The sequence below is a fragment of the Anolis sagrei genome, chromosome 2 (genome assembly GCF_037176765.1).
Source record: "Anolis sagrei isolate rAnoSag1 chromosome 2, rAnoSag1.mat, whole genome shotgun sequence".
Taxonomy (NCBI): Eukaryota; Metazoa; Chordata; class Lepidosauria; order Squamata; family Dactyloidae; genus Anolis; species Anolis sagrei.
The window spans coordinates 188,589,012-188,605,956 of NC_090022.1; the positions used below are offsets into that span (position 1 = coordinate 188,589,012).

Consider the following 16,945-nt stretch of genomic DNA (forward strand, 5'->3'; position numbering starts at 1 on the left):
TCTGCCCCACCATGCAATCTCAGAATGACAAAATACATATGCTTCTGTATATGACGCTGTAAAGACACCGTTCTTGCCGACTACATTCTATATATTAGAAGTATTGTGAAGGTCAAATGTATTACCGTGTTTAAAAACTTAATGACATTTCTCTCTTTTTATATTTTAATTTGCCATATTCACTAGCAAATGCATGAGGAGACATGAGAACATGGGTTATTAAAACACATCTTTATAGGAGAATGTGAACATATGAAACTCTGTATAAATGAGGATCTGTTGAGTGACATTTTATGTCCTGCCTTCCCTTTCCTAGAGGAGAGAAATCTCCTGCAGTTCTATGTGTTCGTTATTTTTTATAACCTTATTTGAAGAAATGCCCTGCCCTTTACAGCTGTGTCTGTACAAAATTATGGCCAAGTCACTGGAGATTCAAACCTGCATTGCTATAGTCAGCCCTTAATGAAATCATAAGGGGTAATAAGGTCATATATTTCATATCCAGCAGGTTATCCTTAGTGCGTTTGGATTACAGTTTTATAACCCATTATGTATTCTCCTTAAAGTTTGGGAAGTAAAACTGTCCACTGTGAAAATGAGTGGCTTGGTTCCTCCTGAAACATCCTAGCTCCTTGGGCATCTTAACTTACTGTGATTTCCTTTTGGACATGGTGCTTTCAGGTCTTTGGTGTTAGAACTGTAACCAGTGCTTAATGTTACATCGGTATCCATGGTTTAACTTCAGAGGTTTAATAGTTCTTATGGTTTGCAGCATTCAGTCAAGTTACAGTTTAGACTTAGATTGTATTTAAGCAGTTGGAATGATAAGATAGTAGGAGCAGCAAGTTGTTTATCCGTGATTGGGAGTATTTCGGAGTGCCCCACTCTTTGTAGATTCTATGCCCATAGACAGGTACAGGTTGGGTATCCCTTATTAGAAATGCTTAGAGTCAGAGATATTTTGGATTTTGTTTTATTTTGAAATACTTGTATTTGCATATATACATATACATAACGGTTGATGACCAGCACCAAAAAATGAATAAAAATTGTATTCATATATATGCACATAATGACATATCTTGGAGATGGAACTCAAGTCTAAACATGAAATTCATTTATACACCATATACACATGTTAATTTTATACAATATTTTAATTATTTTGAGCATGAAACAAAGTTCACATATATAGAACTGTCAGAAAGCAAAAGTGTTACTATTTCCGCCTTCCGTGTGCATGATTGGATTGGAGTAATTTGGATTTTTTATGCCAGTTAAGGACTGCTCACCTTTTATATCACAGAGTAATTTTCCCTATCTTGGCATCTTCCTGGATTTATGGACTACACCAGTGATTCCTATGGTGTTTGGGGTGGATTGGGGTTGTAAACATCTGGAGAATATAATATTGTGGAAATGTTCACTAGGGGATACTGGACATTTCTGGAGTGTCGGGAGTAGTCTGCTTCCATTCTCTGATTACTTCTTCTGCAGGTGATAAGAAGTGAATAACACAGATGCATTAAAAAGATTGATATGGTCAAGATTTCTAGTAATTTGAAACATGAAAGTCACGATGTTTTTAAAAGAAACTAGAGGCTGGCTTTAGCATATCTGAGGGGAGAATTTAAGACATAAAAACAAGAGGAATTTATTGATCTAGAAGTATAGAGGGTTAAATAACACGTGCATAAACTCTGTGAGTATCAGTGATGGAAACCAAGGGGGTGAGTTGCACTGCGGGCAGGTTGGGGGGCAACTGCATTGTGGGTGGCAGGATGTTTATGTATATGGATGTGTACATGTTTGTAATGTCTGTTGTGAGTTTGTTACATTTATATACACACACACACATTAATTTTTTAAAAAGATTGAAATTTTTCAACTTGTACAAAAATGTCCAGCAGGTTGGTGTTGCCATGAAGGAATGGCTGCTGTAGCTACAGTAAAACACATCAGTCATTTGGACTGCTAATCTCAGAATTGCCTCAGGATCCTAGGAGTTGCAGTCCAAAAAGTAACTTTTTCAATTGCCAATATTACAAGAAAGGAAAAAGGCACAATGAGCTGTCTTATTGGCACACTAGTTATGCCTTTTTCTCCTGCTGTGATGACCTTGCCACCTGACAATGCAATAACTCAGTTTTCCTGCTTTCCTCATAAAACTCTGTCCGGTTGCTTCTGGTACAACTTTAGCTCATAGGCAGATATGTTGTAATGAGAAACCTAGGCTGGAGCTTCCTTGCCAGAAAGAAGGAGTGGGGGTAATCATTAAAAACAAATCAAGACATAAGACTACATTTCAGAAGCCTGGGGTGAAACTCCGAAAACATTACTTTTTAAAATTGGTTTGTTTCTATTACTTGTTGCAATGTTTGAAAGGTAACCTATTACTATATGCCATACTGACTCTGTTACTTATCACTTATAATACTTTTGAAAGATAACTACTCCTGTAACTAATTTCAGTCGAGAAGACACTGTTGGCAATTTATTATATCCAAAGTCTGATTGAGGCCAAGTATCTTGTGTTAACCACAGCTATAACATTGCTCTTGAAGTAAAAGGCGAGGGCAGTGAGTGGGAGGCAGGCATGTAGCTGTGGGGTGGGGGTGGGGGTGGGGGCTTGGGGGGCTTCAGCCCCCCCCCCCGAAATTCTCATCGTGGTCCGCGAGAAGGCCTTACTGGTATATTATTTAAACTGTTATGTTTATTCATATCATGATCTGATCACCATGCTCAATATATCCCATATGCATGGGGGTATTGGGGTAATGATACAAAAGGTTTGCTAGGGTAGACCCTCTGTACAGAAGTGTTTATTATAATGTGTTTAAATCTGTATTTGTGTTTTACATTGGTTGCCTATGGCTGGAGCGGCCCAGCTGTGAGAGATATGTTGCCATGGAGACAAGGCAGAAGAGGAGGTGGGAGGAGCTTAGAGAGAAAAAGGTTTGAAAGTGACAGTTAAGTTTCAGTCAGGAGGAAGAGACCCTGAGAGAGAGCAGCAGAGTCAGATAAGGACTCTGAGAGAGTAGCAGAGTCAGGGAAGAGACTCTGAGGAGTGAAGAAGTGTAGAGTTAGTTAGTGTTCGTGAATATTTCTTCAGCTAGGGAGCTGAAGGGTAAAACTTTGTTAGATTTCTTTAGTTAAAAAGAACTAACAGAGGCTTTGTACGATTGCCAGTCGGTGGAAGACTGGAGTTCTATTATTTGATCCAGTATAGATCAAACAGTGAGAATATTCACAGCAGGGAACACTGAATAATAGACACCTTCACCAGAGCAAGAGTTTAAAAGTTGTAACATCAAAGGCTGAATTGTATCTCTACCAAGTCATATTGTAACCATCAAGTATATGCCAAGCATAACCTCTCCATATTGTAACCATCAAGTATATGCCAAGCTGAACATCTTTATATTGCAACCACAAGCTTTGTTCAACAATAAACTTGTTCTCTTTGTTATTTTTAAAACTGCCTCATCTCCATTGATTTTACGTTCGGTGCATTCCACTCTACCAAAATTACCTCACAACGCAAACAGAGACTAACAGAGACTTTAATACCAGCGTCTCTATACATTATGGTGGCAGTTTAATTAGTATTGTCGGAGGTTCCTTACAGTTTTGGTGGCATTCGGTGGCATTAATACTTCTTTACACCCTCTTTCACTCAGACTCAGCCCCCTCCGAATCAAATTCAGCTCCCCCCGAAACAAAATCTTGGCTACGGGCTTGGTGGGAGGGTAAGCTAAGCATCTCTGGAATTCCCGTAGGTTTGGTTTACTGCTGTGCCTTCCCTTTTGTCCACGCTACTCTTATCTTTCTTAGTGTCCAATGAAGTCTGGAGTAAGCCTGGCAGCAGAACAAACCCCTTCCCTCTTTGCTGCAGTATCCTATAGATCACACTTTTGAACCCTGAATTCAGATCAATTTGTAAAACTATCCATTACCTCTCTCCCCCCCCCCCCCCTCCATTTGCCCCTCTATACTCCAAGGAAATGTATCTTCCAGCTCTAAGACACTACTACATGATCAGAAGCATTTACTACTGATTGTCGGGTCGCTCCTCCCTTATAGGTTTTCTTCATAGATATTCATCCTGTAAGAGCAGGCAGCTTCCAGTTTCAGAAGAGAAGGGCCAAAGTAATGTATTCCTTCCAAGATCTTCAGAGTGCATTGCATATCGGAATATCCCTACAAAGTTCAGGTCACTACATTATGAATACTGTATAGCTAGAAAGATGCAGAAAACATCCATCAGAAATCAGAAGACTTACCATGTTTGGGGTCGTTATAGCTTAAGAAAAAAGCAAGTGAGAAAGGACATAATAAAAGTGTCTAAAATTCACCATGATAAGGAGAAACTCAAAAGATGGTTTTCTTCCTTCTTTCAGAAGTTCAAACCATTCTGGTGTTATTTCATGAAGCAGAATATTTGGCAGTTTATGCCAGGTATAAGCTATAAAATTAGTTACAAGATATGTAGTAATAGTCTACAACTGAGGTGACTTGCAAATCAGTGGTAAACAAACTTATGGAAGATAAGGTTTGCATTGAAGCTATGATGGCAGTATATTACATCAGTTTACATCAGTGATAAAAAGTTAGGTATCCAAGTAGAAGAATGGTAGAACACGTACATTTTATTTGTGGGATTTCCATAAGCATTTGCTTGTCCACTGCGGAACAGAATTTGGTGCTAAATAGATTTTTGGACAGACTCAGCAGAATTCCTGTGTATGACTGTGGTTTTCAATCTATGGGTCCCCAGATGTTTTGGCCTTCAACTCCCAGAAATCCTAACAGCTGGTAAACTGGTTGGGATTTCTGGGAGTTGTAGGCCAGGACACCTAGGAACCACAGGTGTAGGTCATCAACCAGTGTGATTGCCACAGTTGGAGTACCCCTCAACATTGCTCATACCATGCACTGGGGGTTTTGAGAGCAAGGAAAGCTGCTGTTCCCACTCATACTGTGTTTTATGCTAGCTTATGTATGAATGTTAGTCCGCAGCTCTTGGTTTAAGATCTATCCTCCATCATCACACTCAACTGGCACAGATGTTATGTCTCAACCAGCTTTCCATATGCAATTAAATTAACGCCTTGTAAGAGATCCACCTGTTTTCTTTCTTTCTTGTAAATGGCTGTCCAAATATAATGCAGCTGTTAAGGTGCAGGTGAAAACCAGACATCTGCTAATATAAGAGATGGTGTTTGTGATGGAAGAAGGTAGTTAGTCTTGGGGGACAAGGGAATCATTTTTCCAGACGTGCTGACTGGTGGCATTTTGGTTTACTTCTGCCTTTTACACTGAGCCTATTATCACAGATGGGCTTACCAGGAATCACACCTGCTGTTCCTGCAGTGTTGACTGATTATCAGCCTACTCCATCCAAAACTGAAGGGTGTGATGCTCATGAACAGCATTACTGATTATGTGCCATCTGAGGGCACATGCGATGGCTGTTCTCATAGTTGCTGGGGTAAGCATGAACAAGGGCAAATGGATTGTGCAAAGCCAATGCATGTCCTTTGTTAGGCAGGGGACAAGGCAATACAGAGGGGATGTTGTATGTGGGATATAGCTTGCAGCACTTTTGGCATCTCTCTTTTCAAAGCATCTGCTAAATGAATTATGGGAAAAATACTACATGCACCATTGCAAAGATGCAGATGAATGGGAAGGTGAAATTGAAGGCTGTTCCTTACATTGTCAGATGCTTTACCACTTATCACCTTTAATGATCACATCCTCCAAATCGCTGATAGTTTTTATAATTTAGGAGAACATGAATATAATCCAAAAACTTGTGACTACAGGTATCTTTGCTGCCTCAGTAATAACCCGAACAGGCTGAGTGCCATTTGTTCCAGCAAGTACCTGTGTTTGAGAATAGAAGCACAGCCTTAGCCATTGTTTACCATTAGAATGGTTAGAAAACTTGGTTGCAGCCATTTTACACCCCAATTTGCAGTCAGTCAGTAGCCATAGTAAAAGTAAAGGTTTTCCTTGTCTGACTCTGTGGGTTGGTGCTTATCTCTATTTCTAAGCCAAAGAGCTGGCGTTGTCCGTAGACACCTCCAAGGCCATGTGGCCATGTGGCATGACTGCATGGCATTACCTTCCTGTCAGAGTGGTACCTGTGGTACCTGCGCCACTGGGGGCTCCTTGTCACTACCCATAGTGGATGTAATTTGAAGACAAACAACTCTAGCAACCCTGTGGCAGTATGTACTGGGTGATTTTTTTAAACTCAAATTAGCCGATTGACATCTCTGATTTTGTTCAGTTCTTGGATTTGCAGTTGTGGTGTATGGAAGAAAACAAATCACAGCCTTTTGGGGTGGTTTGTTGTTTGTTTGTTTGTTTTTTTGTTGTTGTTTATTTTCAAAACAATGGTATAGTATCCAGTGGATTGCAGGAGCTGAAGAGATAGGGGCATAAAGTCATTGGTGGGCTTTATTTTCTCTTATTTGGGTAATGCTTTAGTTATAATTACACATTATATCTGACTGTTCTTAGAAGAAGTCTGAGTAAAAAAGAGAACATGGCTCTTTAATAATTGCATTGAAGAAGGGATTTCAATAGAGGGAGTATATTGTGGATGCCTCACCTGCTTAAAATTCCCCACAACCTTTAAGGCATTTTTCTAGAGCAGAAGCCATCTTAGAATAGAGGCTCTCCTGGATTTCTTTAAGTTGCCGTGAGTCAGTTTTAGATGTAGGAGAAAGAATAATAAGTGAAAAGCCATTTTAGCAACGCTCCCCTTCATCCCACACCTATGGAGGTCAGTATGGTGGACTGGATACCAAGGTTCTATAAAGTTCATTAGACAGCTTGTACAAGTTACTCTATTACTCTTAATCCAGTTTATTTCTCAGGGTTGCAGGGAGATTAAAGTAAGGTAGAGATATCTGTTGCCTTGGGGCCTTTAGCAGGAGAGCACGGCACAAACAAATGTGATTTGTGAACAGGAACACATGTTATTTAGGGTTCTAATCTGTACTTTTGCTGATCTCCAGGGTGTGTTATAGCTGCTGAAGTATCCTTATTTGTTTTAAAGGGTTGCTGGCAAACACCAAACATCTTGTGCAAGTCATGTAGCAGCCTGATTCAACTACTGACACTTCCTTTCTAGCTCCAGTATTTACATTTCTGAGAGAGGCGATTTTTGTGGTAGGAGAGCAACTACTGATGTGTCCACAGGCTGGCAAGCTGCATACACAACTGGTACACACATGATTGGTTGTAGATGCTGCATTTCAGTCCATGATGCTTTTTTAGGAAGTGAACACAGGGAGATCTGTGGAAAGGTGTGTGTGTTTGTGCCAGATTGAAGATCCACAGCATCTGACAGAGTACAGTATAACAGTGGTTAAAGCAAAACATTGGCTGAGCTCTTGAACTATTGTTGTTGTTTTACTGTGCTTCTTGATGTGTTTTATTTATTTTGTTGCAGGACACTGGTAGTTCTAATGAACTATAGTGTATTTTTAAATACAAATCTACAAATCATATGCAACACAGGGGAAGAACATAAAATTTAAAGCATAAAGAGAGTATTTAAATGAAGATGCTTTCATTAGACTTTCTGGAGTTGAACTCAGTTTGATTGGACAGAAATGACTAGTTTGCTTTCCTTCACTCCATGACCTTTTGGGTGTTATTTTTTATATTAAATATTTTTTTATAAAAGTATTTAGTCCTTACCTTTTGGCTCACACCAGATCTAGAAAGAACATATAAGACAAATTAAAAATAACAAACCAAATTAACAGCAGAGATTTCATTACAACATCAGAGAACAGAACCTGCTCATATCAGAAATGACTTGAAGCCACATGCTTTGCTTATCCTGCTAGGAATGAAATGGTAGAGAGGAAACTGGGAAGTAAGGCTGTTGTCAAAGAGAAGGCCCTGACTTGCATTTCCACCAACCCAGACTCTTGGTGCTGGGACATATGAAATTATATATCCAACCCATGCTTGTCATGTGATTGGTTCAAGTCCATCTGTAAAATATATGTTATTATGTGTAGCTTCGTCTGATGCACTGATCTATTTGTGGGTGATTGTCAGCTATTAAAGCCATAGTCTTATGGTATTCCACATTATGATTCATTTTTAAAGGGAATATAGGAAATCACAGCAACAGGAGATTAGTATTATTATTTTTATTTATATCCCACTTTTTCTCTCCACAAGGAAACTCAAACTTTACACTATAAGCATTTCAATACAACTTAAAATATCATAAGGTAAAGGTTTCCCTTGGCGTTAAGTCTAGTCGTGTCCAACTCTGGGGGGTGGTGCTCATCTCAATTTCTAAGCTGAAGAACAGAAATTGTCTATAGATGTCTCCAAGATCATGTGGCCGGCATGACTGCATGGAGAACCATTATGTTTCCGCCGAAGCAGTACCTATTGATCTACTCACATTTACATGTTTTCAAACTGGTAGGTTGGCAGAAGCTGGGGTAACAGCGGGAGCCCACCCCACTCTCCAGATTCGAACCACCAGCCTTTCAATCAGCAAGTTCAGCAGCTCAACTGTTTCAAATATACTTAAAATACTTCAAATACACAAATATTAAAGCAGGGTACTGTTTTATTATCTGTGTGGAGGTCACTGGGGGCAGTGGAGACAAGGCTAGTCCATTTTATCGGGTTGGAGGATGGGTTAAAGGCATTAAACCAGGCATGGGCATAGTTCAGCCCTCTAGGTGCTTTCGACTTAAACTCCTACAATTCCTAACAGCCTACAGGTTGTTAGGAATTGTGAGAGTTGAAGTCCAAAACACCTGGGGGGCCAAAGTTTGCCCATGACTGAGTTAAACCATTTCCTCCTGTTATCCCCCCCCCCAAAATGTCTCCATCATGGATGTTTATGATATAGGGAGAGGGGGGAGGGAAATAACAGAAAAACGGATAAATGTTTTTCCTCCTTCAACTCCCCCCTATTAAATGGACTATCCTCTCTCTAGTGTCCCCAGTGACCTCCACCTGGCTAATGGAACAGTACCTAAAACAGAATTAAACATCATTAGTATTAAAAAATAAGTTCTGTTAAAATCTATAAAACATCTACAGATAATAGATGTTTTTTATAAATCACAGCATCTACAGAAATGTACGCTGAGCTGCTGAATTTGTTGACCGAAAGGTCACAGGTTCGAATCCGGGGAGCAGTGTGAGCTTCCGCTGTCAACCCCAGCTTCTGCCAACCTAGCAGTTCGAAAACATGCAAATGTGAGTAGATCAATAGGTACCGCTCCAGTGGGAAGGTAACAGTGCTCCATGCAGTCATGCCGTCCATAGGTGTATATGGACAACGCCGGCTCTTCGGCTTAGAAATTGAGATAAGCACCATATCCCAGAGTCGGACATGACGGGACTTCATGTGAGGGGAAAACCTTTACCTTTACATAATATTATTTTGGCTAGCAAGCCATCCAGACATCTATGGACAGCAGAATTCCTTTAGATGACAGACCGTTATTTTAAAACAACTTTTTTGTCTGCTATTTAAAAAGGCAGCAGGTATCCCAACTTCGAACAGTATGAGAATTTTCTTGAATCTGATTTTTTAAAAAACAAATCTAACCCTTTGGAACATATATAGATATGTGTAAGCACTTTGTATCTCTGAATAAACTGATTTGAGATGCCCTCCTTCATCTTGACTCACATGTTGCACCAGCATGTTTTTGGTAATGCCCACCGTCCACCATCTTTTAATTCCCACCACCAAGAGACACAAGTGAAGACTTATCTCTTCCGGCAGACCTAGCAAAACGGTTTTAATGACAAATTTTAAACCTACATCTTATGTTTAATCTCTGTTTTGTGTATTTTAATATGTATCTTCTGGAAATATGTTTATTTTAAAGAATGTTTTTAGGTGAATGTGTTTTGCAATGTTGTAATCTGCCGTGAGGCGTGAGGAGAGGTGGGCAAGAAATAAAATGTATTATTATTATTATTATTATTATTATTATTATTATTTACATGTACATAACACGGCAGACATGCACATTAAGTCTAAGTGTCTGGGATTTGTCTCTGAATGTTGGGGTCTTCCCAAGGGTTTACGATATTAGAGGAATTTTTGCAGAATGTGCGCGGTTCTGAGATGTGCCTTCTACAGCATGTGGATTGATGTTATGTCCAAACTAAGGCTTTTCAAGTGCTTTTTGGGGTTTCTTGGAATGCCTCCAAGAGCACCAACCACTATCAGTACCACTGTTGTTCTCTTTTGCCACAGACTTCTAATTTCAATATGTAAGACCTTGTATTTTGTGATCTTTTCCACCTCTCTGTCCTCTACTGGTACTGCAATGTTTATAACAAAAACAAGTTTCTTTTCCACAACCGTTATATCTGGTGTGTTGTGTGGCAGATGTTAATCTGGATTCTAAAATCCCAGAGTATTTTTCTTCTTTGTTATAGCCTTGTGGTCATCCCAGGTTTTACTGCAGGGTAGGTCATACTTCTTGCAAAGGCTCTAGTGCATCATTGCTGCTAGCCTGTTGCAACGTTCAATAGCCTGGGCTATTTTCTTGCAGCTGCAAATGAGGTTCTGTGCTGTCTCATCATGCTCTTTACACAAACACTTTGGGTCATTGTAGGACATTTGAATTCTTGTTTCTGTTGCAATATAATACAATATAATATAATATAATAATGCAACTGGTTTTGCCCTGGTGCACAATGGTTTTAAATCCTGCCAAATGTAATCTCTGTATTTTATTATGTTATTATTGGTTAGTTGCGATGTTTTTTTATTTGTTAGGTATTATGTATGTTATTTGAATCCCTGTTGGCACAGCAGGTTAAGCCGCTGAGCTGCTGAACTTGCTGACTGAAAGGTCAGAGATTCAAATGCAGGGAGTGGAGTGAGCTTCCACTGTTAGGCCCAGCTTCTGCCAACCTAGCAGTTAGAAAACATACAGGTGTGAGTAGATCAATAGGAAAATAATGGTGCTCAATGGAGTCATGCTGGTCACACAACCTTGGAGATGTCTATGGACAATGCTGGCTCTTCGGCTTAGAAATTGAGATATAGCACCATCCCCCAGAGTCAAATACAAATACAACAAATACAAGGGAATACCTTTACCTATTACGTATTATGTTTTTATTCTTGCTTGATGTGATGTTTATTTGTTGTAAGCCACCTGAGTCCTTTTGTAGAGGGGGTGGGATATAAATAAAGTTTATTTTGTTGTTGTTGTTATTTTTATTATTTGAAACACAACAAGATGAGTCCACAGCAGACAAGATCACTCTGCTGGCTGTTGCATTGGATCACACGTTGGACACTTCCCAAGTGTCTAGGACTGTGTGATGTATCAGCGAAGAATGCGTGCAGATCCCAGTAAGGTAGCCTTTTGCAGCTGGCAGATGGTAATCTTGTCAGCGCCGATTGTGTTTAAGTGCAGGCCAAGGTCTTTAGGCACTGTACCCTGTATCGATATCCACTGGGACCACCTTTACTGGCTTGTGCCAGAGTCTTTGCAGTTCGATCTTTAAATCCTCATATCGTGTTGGCTTTTCCAGTTGTTTCTCTTCAATCCTGCGGTCGCCTGGGACTGCAACATCGAAAATCCACACTGTTGTTGTTGTTATTATTATTATTATTAACATTTTACTGACACAAAAACACAGTATGTCACAGCCAACGAGATCTATATGCTGGATTTCATATCACAAAACCACAAGTTGTCTAGGACTGTGTGATGTGTTTTCAAATGATGCGGGCAAATCCATGTAAGGTGGCTGTTTGCAGTTGACAGATCATGATTTTGTCAATGTTTATTATTTCCAAATGCTGGCTGAGATTTTTGGTATGGCACCCAGAGTACTGGTTTATGCCAGAGCTTTTGCAGTTCGATTTTGAGGTCCTGATAACGGCTGGGTTTTTCCTGTTGTTATTACTTTTGTGAACTAAATTTTGAGGAAAAGGTTTCCCACTCTAGTCAGAGGTAGAAGTGATGTGAAGGGCTCTTCCAGGCAGGCCCTAAATCCCAGGATCTGATTCCAGGTTTTTCGTTTTAAACTGGATTATATGAGTCCACACTGCCAGATAATCTGGGATATACAGATGCTGGGATACAAGGCCTGTCTGGGAGGGCCCAAAGTCAGCCCTGACCAGGAAGTTGCCAAGCATCCTATCATGGACTTGCTTTTGCATTATGGAGAATCAGAATGAATGAATGACTGTGGCCATCCTCTTTGATGTTGTTAATGTCTTTAATTCCCCCAGTTGTGGGCTCAGCTTAGTTGCAACCTGTAATTCTCCCACCGAACACACGCCCAAGACATATATGTAAAATAATAATAATAAAAGAGGAGGAAGAGAGTGATTGTCTGTCTTTGGAGAAGCAAGAAATAATGTGCCTGGATGAAGCGGCGCCTGGTGCCTTTTCAGTGCCTGGTCTGCCTAGCCGCATCTGCTGCTAGCTAGTAGACAGTATCAGTGTGAGCCACAAATGTGTGTGGATCTGGGTAGAGTCGCGCGTGGCGGTGGGGCTGCTGCTTGCAGAGCAAGGGAGAAGGCACTCGCTCCAGGCTTGCAGCGACTGAAAGCTGTTACCAGCCTTTCAGATGGTATGTGCAGAGAGGGAGCTGACCCACCCTTGCCTGGGGCCCCGGCGGCGCTTCCTCCCTTCCTTGCTTCCAGCTCTGGACTATCCCCTCCCCACCCCCCAAAAAGAAGGCCCAGCCCCTCCCAGGCCCCGCTTGAATGGGACACACCCATCGGCGGCGGCGGTGGCGGGCACCGGCACAAAGACCTCCAGGACCGCGTGGGATCCCATAGAGGTGTTGCGCTCTGGAGCGGGGGAAGCGGAGCAGGGATGGGGAGCTCTGGAAATCACGAATGGCTGCTGCTGCTGCGGCTGCGGCTGCAGCTGCGAAGGCAAGAGGATGGCTGCAACCCCCCCCCCCCTTGTTTTGCTCACCCATCTTCATGGCGATCCTCTTCCCCCACTCTCTCCCCCTCTCCTCTAACATTGAATCAATGTTTTCTAATTACCATTATTATTATTAATAATAGCAACAATCCAGGCAGGAGAGCTGGGAAGGCCTGCCTCTCCTAATTACCGCCAAGCCTTGTGCAGCATCTGTTTATCACCTGGTTTCTTGGGTGCCCTTTTGAAACCCTTCTCTTTATGGTTGAAGGAAGCTCACAAATAACTCAGGAAGAGGGGGGAGACATGGAAAGAGGGGAATGTGCCTTTCTTTAACTCTTATTTCTCTCTCTTTTTTCTTCTTTTTCCACCAGAGCACCGATATTGCCAGGGGCTTTGAAAGAGGACTGGAGCCGGAAAAAATCATCGGAGCCACAGACTCCTGTGGAGATTTGATGTTCCTAATGAAATGGTGAGTGTGCCTTTTTTTGCTCCGCTCCCCAAATACTGTGTCAAGGAGGCAAGGCCATTGTTTGGTCTCTGCTCTCTAGACTCCATGCTTAAATGACCCAAGGATGGTTTCCTCTTTGGGCCCTTCCACACAGCCCTATAATCCCGGAATATCAAGGCAGAATGTCCCACAATATCTGCTTTGAACTGGATTATCTGAGTCCACACTGCTGTATATTCGAATTCAGATAATGTGGGATTTTCTGCCATGATAGTCTGGCTGTGTGGAAGGGCCCTTTGTTCTCTTTCACATGGGTGTTGCTACGAAAATGCTCTCAAGTTCCTGCTTGTGGCTTTCCCCCTGCAGCAAGATACGCCGCCATCTCTTGAACCCCATCACCCCCCTTTTCCCAGCCCAAATGCAGGGAGAGCACAGGAAATCCATCTGGAAAGGTTTTGACTTGCCTCTTGTTTTTGCTCCTGGGCTTATCTCAGTTGGAAGCCTCTCTGTGGACACAGAGAGAGGAGGCAGTGCTGCATATTGCAGAGGCTGCCCCTCCTCCCACAACTGAGAGAGAGAGGGAGCGTGAGGCCGAGACAAAGAGCTCTGAGCCTGGCTTATCTGCCTGGCAGAGGTTATAGCACAGCTGTGTTCAAGGGAGCTGCAGTTTGTGCCCTCCCTCCCTCTCGCCCCCACTAGGTTTCCATCCTGGGAGAGCCCTTGTGTTGTCTGCTCTGGCTTGGCAATGCAGCAGAGGAAAATAAGCCCCTTGTCTTCCTCTGCTTTCTCTCCGACTGTCTGGGCTGAGATGGATGGCAGAGTGAAGGGAGGCAGCAGGGAAGGGACCCATCTGCGCACAGCCTTTTGGCAAAAGGGTTGGAGGGAACAGGGAGGAAAGACACAAGGCTTCACGTGGGGCTCGCCCGAGTTCATTTGCTGTATAACCAAATGCCATGGTTTGTGAGAGAAGAGCACTGGCGCTGGGGAATATTTTGGCAAAGCAAATATTCTATCAAGCCTGATAGTTTTATAGGCCCCTTCAACACCTACTAATACAGCAACATTAGATCAGCCCCCTCCCTCCTAGCCTTCAGAGGGAAAATAAAAACCTCACTAGCTCTGAGGATGCTTGCCATAGATGCAGGTGAAACGCCAGGAAAGAATGCCTCTAGAACATGGCCATATAGCCTGAAAAAACCAACAACAACCCAGTGATTCCAGCCATGAAAGCCTTCGACAATATAATAAAAACTTGGCTTTGGAATCAGGCCTCTGGAGAAAAGTGCAGTGCAAATAACAGATTATGTGCAATGACTACGGAACATCTTTGGACTATGATTATGGATTACATGATTTGTATTTGAATATAATGGAGCCCCCGGTGGCGCAGTGGGTAAAACCCCTGTGCCGGCAGGACTGAAGACCGACAGTTCGCAGGTTCGAATCCGGGGAGAGGCAGATGAGCTCCCTCTATCAGCTCCAGCTCCTCATGCACGGACATGAGAGAAGCCTCCCACAAGGATGATAAAAACATCAAAATCATCCAGGCGTCCCTTGGGCAACGTCCTTGCAGACGGCCAGTTCTCTCACACCAGGAGTCATTCCTGACACGACAAAAAAAATGAATATAATGTTTTTCAATGTTTTAAATGCTTCATATGTATTAATTTTTATTTAATTTTAATATTACTGGAATTTTATGTGTTTTATAAGGCATTGAATAATTGCCTATATGTTAGCCGCCTTGAGTCCCCTTCAGAATAGAGAAAGGTGGGGTATAAATAGGGTAAATCCATGTTTTTATTTATTTACCCTATTTATACCCCACCTTTCTCTATCCCAGGGAGGACTCAAGGCGGCTTACATATGGCAACTATTCAATGCCTTAAAATACATACAATTCTAGTAACATTAAAATTAAATAAATACACTGCCATATAATCCAAATTATCAAATCCAATAATCCACATTATCTGATTTGAACTGGATTACATGCGCCTGCACTGCCATATAATCCAGTTCAAAGCAGATAATTTGGATTTTATATGGTGGTGTAGAAGAGGCCATAGTTCATATCACCTAGGTTATATTTGCTGTGAAACAATGGCTGCATAAATGAAGCCACTGGGTAATGCATCACAAGGAGATTTAGTGATGGGTTGCTGCTTAATGTCCAGGATTCTGAAGAGCAAGCAATCCATGCAGGGAGGCGACTGCCCTCCAGATTAGCATGATTGCATTTCACATGCACTATTTTTAATGGCTATGCTTCTTTACAGAGCTTACTACAATAGTCATCACGCTTTGAGGCAGGCTGCTATTACAGCGGTTTTACAAATGGGATTGGAATTTCTGAAAATGTGGCTTGTTCATGGTTTAGATTTTATTCCATACCTTGCTGATTCACAATAAAAAGGATCCCCTGCACCACCCTTGGTTTGGTGCACAAACCACTCAGAAAAATCTAATCTTTTTCAAGATAGAGAGAGTAATCTTTCTTGTAAAAACAACAAGCTGATTGTGGAGTTTGGCTCGACCAATTTGAATTACTCTTATCACTTTTTAATTATCTATCCAATTATCATAGTGCTGTGCTTGTTATTCATAAAATGCAGCCACTACTGTTTATTCCCCCCCCCCCCCCCCCCAGTAATAATTGTGTTAAAGTTGCACTTGCCTTTGCTCAGGAGTAAGCCCAATGGATGTCACAGATTCTGTTATGAAGCTCTTTTACGGCTTATACTTAATAAGTAATAGTTAATGTTCCTTGTTGTAAGAACAGGCAGTTTAAATATTATCTTTTTTGTCAAATGCATAAACTTGGCAATATGGACACATACAGTATATTAAGCAAGCGTAAACCCCAGCTACAATTGCCTTTCTTTTGTCAGGTTTAGTACAAGTTGGAGTCAGTGTGGCACAGAGGTCTGTAAAATGGCCCCCAGCTGAAGATTTCTGGTCCCAAAGCATTTCCTTGTTGCACTGTCTTTTTAATTGGCTTTGGTAATGGCAGATCGATGTTAATTTGTAGTGATACTGCCAGTTGATTGATGCCATTAATTAATTGGTTGATTGATTTTGCAGCCCTAATATGTGCTGTATTGTCTGTACAGGTAACTGTTGTATGATCAGATAGGTCTAGAAGTGGGCGCTGTAGTTTAAGAAGCTAGGTCAGTGGACCCTCTCCATTGGGTGTGGAAGTTGCAAATGCAGATCAAGCCAGTGAGTTGCCTGAGGTTTTGTTTTGCTGTTACCCCATCACCCATTCTTGATATGCCACAGCCTGGTGTTTCATACCCCAACTCTTAAGCCTAAAATGAAGCATAGAAAACACATTTAGGTGGACATCTAGGGTAACCTCCATCTTGGTTTTGGTTGCAGAGTATTGGCTAAGATGCTATTTTTAGCCCATGTATATTACTATTTAATACAAAAGGTAAGGTTGGGTTGATCCAGTTTTTCCCACTTTGTGGGATGTTCATTTTTCTGTGTTGTTTCTACATTGAATCCATATGTTTTTCATAAGACATCAAAATGGAAAATATGAGGCTCCGTGAGAGGTGAACAAATGTTT

General features: G+C 41.5%; 1 protein-coding gene across 4 annotated transcripts in view; it reads left to right on the forward strand.

Moving 5' to 3' along the window:
• Positions 1-16,945, forward strand: part of CBX5 (chromobox 5) — a 59,612-nt gene that overhangs the window by 31,277 nt on the left and 11,390 nt on the right. For all 4 annotated transcript variants that reach the window (XM_060762901.2, XM_060762903.2, XM_060762902.2 and 1 more), the window contains one exon: positions 13,295-13,392. In XM_060762901.2, coding sequence (XP_060618884.1) covers positions 13,295-13,392 — 98 coding nt within the window. The remainder of the gene's footprint in view (positions 1-13,294; positions 13,393-16,945) is intronic.